Source organism: Mesoplodon mirus, assembly GCF_964341445.2.
Source record: "Mesoplodon mirus genome assembly, chromosome: 4".
NCBI classification, from domain to species: domain Eukaryota; kingdom Metazoa; phylum Chordata; class Mammalia; order Artiodactyla; family Ziphiidae; genus Mesoplodon; species Mesoplodon mirus.
This window is the reverse complement of record NC_138979.1, coordinates 29,247,555-29,253,889: the sequence shown is the minus strand read 5'-3', so window position 1 is coordinate 29,253,889 and position 6,335 is coordinate 29,247,555. Positions and strand designations below refer to the sequence as shown.

At 43.7% G+C, this 6,335-nt stretch overlaps 1 protein-coding gene across 3 annotated transcripts; it reads right to left on the bottom strand.

The window, feature by feature from the left end:
* Positions 1 to 2,054: 2,054 nt before the first annotated feature.
* Positions 2,055 to 4,904, bottom strand: IDI1 (isopentenyl-diphosphate delta isomerase 1). Of its 3 annotated transcripts, none has more exons than XM_082617471.1 (5): positions 4,561 to 4,904; positions 4,077 to 4,249; positions 3,862 to 3,954; positions 3,285 to 3,415; positions 2,055 to 2,606 (listed from the first exon to the last, which is right to left on the bottom strand). In XM_082617471.1, the coding sequence occupies exons 1-5, from the start codon at positions 4,707 to 4,709 to the stop codon at positions 2,289 to 2,291; spliced, it is 864 nt and encodes a 287-aa protein (XP_082473597.1). In that variant the 5' UTR covers positions 4,710 to 4,904; the 3' UTR covers positions 2,055 to 2,288. The 3 variants fall into 3 exon arrangements, with proteins under 3 accessions (XP_082473597.1, XP_082473599.1, XP_082473598.1); XM_082617473.1 differs by lacking the exon at positions 4,561 to 4,904 and adding an exon at positions 4,450 to 4,512; XM_082617472.1 differs by lacking the exon at positions 4,561 to 4,904 and adding an exon at positions 4,361 to 4,414.
* Positions 4,905 to 6,335: the final 1,431 nt, after the last annotated feature.

Here is a 6,335-nt window from a genome sequence, read left to right as displayed (position 1 = left end):
AACCCATTGGGTGTCAGGTGAGAGGGAGTAGGAAGCACCAGAGTCCCTCTCCTCCCAGGTTACAGTGGCTCTGGCAGAATCTCTGCTGTAACTATTGAATATTTGGGACTCCAGAGTCTTTAAAGGCTCACCTTTTCCAGGGAAAGGCTCCACGGTAAACCAGTTTGTCAGTTTTAGCCCCTGTGGCTTAGCAACTGCCTGACCTCTCACCCCACACCCTGTGGCAGTCACTGTACCTGCGTTTCTGGAGGTGCTTGTGGGATTCAGATTGGGCCCTAAGGGCCTTGTTCTCCAAATATTAGGATTTTGTTTTGATTGACAGTTGCTGCTTCTGATGGCAGAGGTGTAGACAGAGATGGATCCCCATCGCTGAATTTGAAGGGTCAGTGCCTGTTTCTTTTTCCCTTGCATTTTTCCTTTTTTACCCCTTTGGAGAGCTAGAGATGTGAGGATTAGGACTTAAGAAAGCACTGCTGGCTCAGGGGAATTTAGAAAGTCAGCATGTCTGTGTCCAGGGAAAGACACACAGTCGGAAAGGAAGTAAGAGACATGAAGACCTCGGGCGGTACAGATACCCAACAACTAAAAATTCACATACGAAGAAATAGGAAAGTGTGGTCTGTTAAAGGAAAAAACTAAGAAACTATCCCTCAGGAAGACATGACAGACTTACTAGACACTGCCTTAAAGATGCTCAAGGAGCTAAAGGAAGACGTGGACAAAGTCAGAAAAAACAACGAACAAATCAGGAATATCAATAAAGAGAATAAAGTTTTATAGACGGCTCCTTCTGCTCTGTACCTGTTGTCAATGTTTTGTCCAGCATCTAATAGTCTAAGATGCCACGGCCCATATGGCAACCACTAGCCACTGTAGCTACCCAGTAACTGGTTACACGTGTCTTTTAGCCTAAAAGTTCCTACTAAAGAACTAGAAACAATATAAAAATGCATTTTGAAACTCTATGTCATTTATCACTTAAGCTACCATAGGCAGGTTGACCTATTACTGTATTGAAGTTTTAACAAACTAGACAACAGTATCAAAATGTAATTTAGTTTTGTTTTTATTTTTCAATAAAGTTACTATTAGCTACACAGTCTTGCCTGAAATTAACTGTTCAGGGTTAACAAATGGATTTTTATATTGAATTTATAAAACATTTAGCTTTGTAAGAAACAAATTTTTATCTTTTTCTTCATTACTTACTAATACACAGCATTCAAAGATAATAAAGCTGTCTTAAGATTTCAAGTCTGAGAAGTCTATGGCAAGAGTTTAAAGTACATTAGTCAAAGTGTACTTTAAATATTAATACACACATATTCCATAACCCAAATCTATTTAATATGCACGCCAGCCTTTTTGATAATTTCCCCCCTACAACACGGCCTGACTCAGCAGAACAGTGGTTCTCAACTGTGGGTGATGCTGTCCTCGAGGAGACATTTGGCATCTGGTGTCACTGGGGCTGTCATGGGGGGAGCAGTGCCAACAGCATTTTTTAATGTAGAACCTGGGGATGCTGCTAAATCCTACAACACAAAGGATGAGCCCCCAAAAGAATTATCCAACCCAAACATCAGCAGTGCCAAGGTTAGAATACCCTGTTGTAGAGTATGACCCAAGTTCCATTTTACAAATAGCCTGTCTGTTCCCAGTAACTCTGAAAACCACAGACTTTGCTAATCAGCAATGCTTATTTAAATGAATTAACCTAGTCATTACCAAAAACAATGTTTGACTTTAAGCATCAAAATACTTCAGAATGATTAAAACACAAAGTTAACAATGACAGAAATCGGGATATATACCATTGAATTCCCTTGAACCTGTTCTATATTAATCTCCATCTGAAAAGTTAATTTGAACTGTTTTGAAGTAGATAAGCAAATAGTTTCCATTGAACATTCTTCTGGACTATGATAAAAATTTAAAGATACATCAAGCACCTGGCAAACAGCAAAGTGCTCTACAAGTCTTCTGAAAATGTTTATCACAATATATTAAAAAATGAAGAACTTATTCAAATTTGTCATAACTGTCTGCTTAGATAGGTTAAATTAGTTTATTTGCTCTTTTTTATAATAATCTCAAATATTTTTTACAAATTGCAGTTAACATATGGGTTGTATGACACAAATCAAGAATTCTTTTCCACACGAATTCTCCTTGTATCAGTATTTCCAATGAGAGTTCTAACGGGGAACCAGGTTTTTAAAAAATTCATCTTAAGTTTACTAAGTAGAGAAATTCTTTAGTACTTTAGTAATCATTCATCTCCACATCTACATTCTGTGTATTTTCTCATGGTCAACAAACTGATTCAAATGATTTAAGTTATCCCACCACCTAAAGAGAAAAGTCTCTGCAATAATTTGAAACCACGGAGTTATCTTAATTTCACCATGGGCTGCCTTTTCCAGAAGTTCTTCTAGTTCTTCCTTTGATACGTAACAGTAGCTTTTAATCTCATTGGGATCTGGATTCAAGGTCACGTTCTTCTTCACAAACAAAATGTAATCAATTTCATGTTCTCCCCAAATACCATCAGATTGAGCCTTGTAATGAATTCGTGTTAGATAATTAATTTCTTCTGGAGGAACCTAGGACAAAAACCCAAAAACCTCCAATATATCAACGATAAAATAATCTAAATCAACCCCCTACATTTCAGTAATACCTTGAACAACAGAACTAGTTTTAGAATGACAACTTTTGAAACATTAGTCTCCTATTAATATATGGAAATAGTATTAAATAACATTAAATAGTTTCAAGTGTCTGACACTTTTCCCATAGGACCAAAAATAGAAGTAGATTTATTGAAAACTCCTGTATTAAAGAAAAAAAGAAAAGCAGTCACTAACTAGAAGTGTGCCATTCTGCCTCACATCTTAATATTAACTTACAGGAGAAAAAGATTTACCGTTCTAACTAAATGAGAGATTATTTATTCGTGTATTATTAAAAGGGGACAATTCCAGGGAAAAAAAGATTATTTCAATTCACCCAATCAGATCTGGAGTTCACAAGAAAATATTCATCTTTGATCTGATCAATTATAAAACAGTCAACTTTATAAACTGGTTAACAGATCAATCCATTTTGGTACTGAGTTAAATATCGACAAGTATTATGAAATCAAAATTTAACCTTTATCCAATGGGCTTTCTTGGCCTAAAAAAACAAGAGATTACAAAGCAGAAAGCTACACCTAAATTTAATGTTTTACTAAAAATTGTTTCAATGTATTCTAGATTTCAGCTAGTATGGCTGCTTACTTCTTCCATGGGAATTCCCAATTCAGCCTTTAAACGCCTCTGTGCTGCTCGCCTTACTCCAATTGCATTGTTTTCTTCAAGCTCTCGTGGGTTATTTAAGGGATGACTACAGCAAGTATTAGTAAAACAACCTGGAACATGTTAATATAGATGTACATTAACTTTTCTTCAAAGCAGGTCTGAAAGGTTAAGAAAACTTTAAATTTTAAAAGTAACAGAAAAACAAAATGATTCTTGAGGATTTCTAAACCTGTTATAATGAGCTATCAGCAACCATTCTGTGACACTTGTGTAGGTGTTTTTATGAACGCCTTCTTAACCAAAGCGATCATAACGTGTATTAAATACAATTTAGAAAGTTATATATGAATCTGCACATACCTAGCAGTTTTTATCCTTTATTAGGATAAACTTTACGTCTTATTAGGTTGCAACCACCGTACAAGTTTTTTGTATGAAGAATATAAAACTAAGTCATTCACAAGATTTCTTTTTTGACCTTGGCTACCAGAAGTTGCATGTGACAAAATCAAACTAAATACAGTCCCCCCCAAAACACTACACAAAGCACACTAACCTGGAAAGGTAATTTTAGCGTCTGATCTCTGCTGCAGCAGGAGCTTATTTTCAGTGTTGAATAAGAAAACACTAAAAGCTCGATGCAATAATCCTGAAAGCAAAAGAAATACGATGAATTGAGTTTTAAGAGGCCAGTTACTTGCCTGTCGCTTTGGGGTCCGAAGGAAGCGGGGCTCCCGCCCGGGGACCCGGCCCCGCCGCCCCTGCGGGCACCTCTCTCGATGTTCTCGTTCAGATGGCAGTTCTTCTTGGTCTCCGCCCCGATCCTCCGGTCGTTCTCGTCGATGAGGATGCACATCTCCGCCAAAAGCTGCACCTGCCGCTCGTCCAGCTCGTCAGTGCTCACCTCGGGCATCGCGGCCCAGCCTGCGCGCCGACCCGGGGGCCTGGCGGGGGAGGTGGGGACCCGAGGTTTGGAGGCTGAGCCCGCCGCCCCGCACCCCACCCTCCGCCCGCCCCGCCACCTCCCCCGCGCCATCCTCCCGGCCTGCGCCCACCCAGCCCGGCGGCGACCCCACGCGCTTCCCGCGCCGCATAGACCTCCGCCCTCTGGCTTCTCCCCAAAACAGTTAAAAGGAAAAAGCACCCTGAGCTCACAGGACGCGACTAACAGGCAGTGGGCCCGCCCCTCAGCGCCGAGCCCGACGCCGACCCCGGGACTCCAGCCCGCCTCCCCTCAGAGACCCAGCCTCCCTACCTCACAAGCAGACCGGCAGCAGGACGACTCTCCGCCGCGCTTGTCTCCTGCAGGCCTAGCTCCCAAGCACAAGGCCCGCCCCCGGCCCTAGCCCCGCCTCCCAACGCCGCGCGCCCAATCGCCCGCGCCCGTGCCAGAGCGCGCCACATTGCCGCTGGCCAATGGCGCGCCGGCCGCGCCTCACGTCACGGTCGCGCGGTGGCGCCACTCCCGGAGCGCGAGGGGTCTCCTCCCAGGGCCGTGAGCTGCAGAGCCGCCCCCAGGCCGAAGCGCAGATGCTTTCGGCGTCCTCCCTGTGGCGCTGAGTGAGGGGCGTGCTCCTCGACTGCGGAGCTACCTGACGGAGTGAGCTAGGAGAGAAGGGGCCCGGGAGAGCGGCCGCCCACCGGTCACGCCCTGGCCGAGCCAGCCAATTGAGGCGCCCGAGGCCCTGCGCTGGTGACGTGCTGATGTCAGGCTTCTCTGCACGCTCGGGCTCTGAGGCGTGGGGAGGCGCCTGCTCGCGGCCGTTCTGTGCACTAAATTGAGATCGGTCGGTAAGCGTGAGCGGTTGCACCCAGAAGTGTCGAGACTTAAAATTGTGAATAAAAGGAATTAGAAAACTTGACCTCTACAATTCGGAGTTGCTGGCAAACCACCAGAAACTAAGGGAGTGAGAGAGAGAGACGCATGGCATAGATTCCCCATCACAGGTCTCGGAAGGAACCAACACTGACACAAACAAAATGTAACACTGACACCTTGATTCTGGACCTCAAGCTTCCAGACCTGAGACAATAAATTTATGTCGTTTAAGCGTAATTTGTGTTACTCTGTTACAACAGCCCTATCAAAGGAATGCGCTGTGGAAAATGTGGACTTTGATGTGGACCTGGATTTTAATCCAATCTTTGCTCCATTGCATACTAGCTTTCTGACTTTTGACAAGTAATTTTGTGTGTGTGTGTGGTACGCGGGCCTCTCACTGTTGTGGCCTCTCCCGTTGCGGAGCACAGGCTCCGGACGCGCAGGCCCAGCGGCCATGGCTCACGGGCCCAGCCGCTCCGCGGCATGTGGGATCTTCCCGGACCGGGGCACGAACCCGTGTCCCCTGCATCGGCAGGCGGACTCTCAACCACTGCGCCACCAGGGAAGCCCCAAGTAATTTTTTAAAAACATCTTTATTGGAGTATAATTGCTTTACAATGGTGTGTTAGTTTCTGCTTTATAACAAAGTGAATCAGCTCTACATATACATATATCCCCATATCTCCTCCCTCTTGCGTCTCCCTCCCACCCTCCCTATCCCACCCCTCTAGGTGGTCACAAAGCACGGAGCTGATCTCCCTGTGCTATGCGGCTGCTTCCCACTAGCTATTTTACATTTGGTAGTGTATATATGGCCATCCCACTCTCTCACTTCGTCTCAGCTTACCCTTCCCGCTCCCCGTGTCCTCAAGTCCATTCTCTACGTCTGTGTCTTTATTCCTGTCCTACCCCTAGGTTCTTCAGAACCTTTTTCTTTTTTTTTAGATTCCATATATATGTGTTAGCAAACAGTATTTGCTTTTCTCTTTCTGATTTACTTCACTCTATATGACAGACTCTAGGTCCATCCACCTCACTACAAACAACTCAATTTCGTTTCTTTTTATGGCTGAATAATATTCCATTGTATATATGTACTACGTCTTCTTTATCCATTCATCTGTTTATGGACACTTAGGTTGCTTTTGACAAGTAATTTTAACATTCTTACCCTTAATTAGAATTCAATTTAGAATAATTTTTTTAAT

What these genes read in the sequence shown, in the direction of transcription:
- IDI1 (XM_082617471.1), bottom strand. Translation starts at nt 4,709, where the DNA reads ATGTGGCGCGCTCTGGCACGGGCGCGGGCGATTGGGCGCGCGGCGTTG. An exon ending in GCTGCCGGTCTGCTTGTGAG is followed by an intron (nt 4,250 to 4,560) that starts GTAGGGAGGCTG and finishes CTCCCCCGCCAG; the next exon opens with GCCCCCGGGTCGGCGCGCAG. An exon ending in TGGGAATTCCCATGGAAGAA is followed by an intron (nt 2,607 to 3,284) that starts GTAAGCAGCCAT and finishes TTTTTGTCCTAG; the next exon opens with GTTCCTCCAGAAGAAATTAA.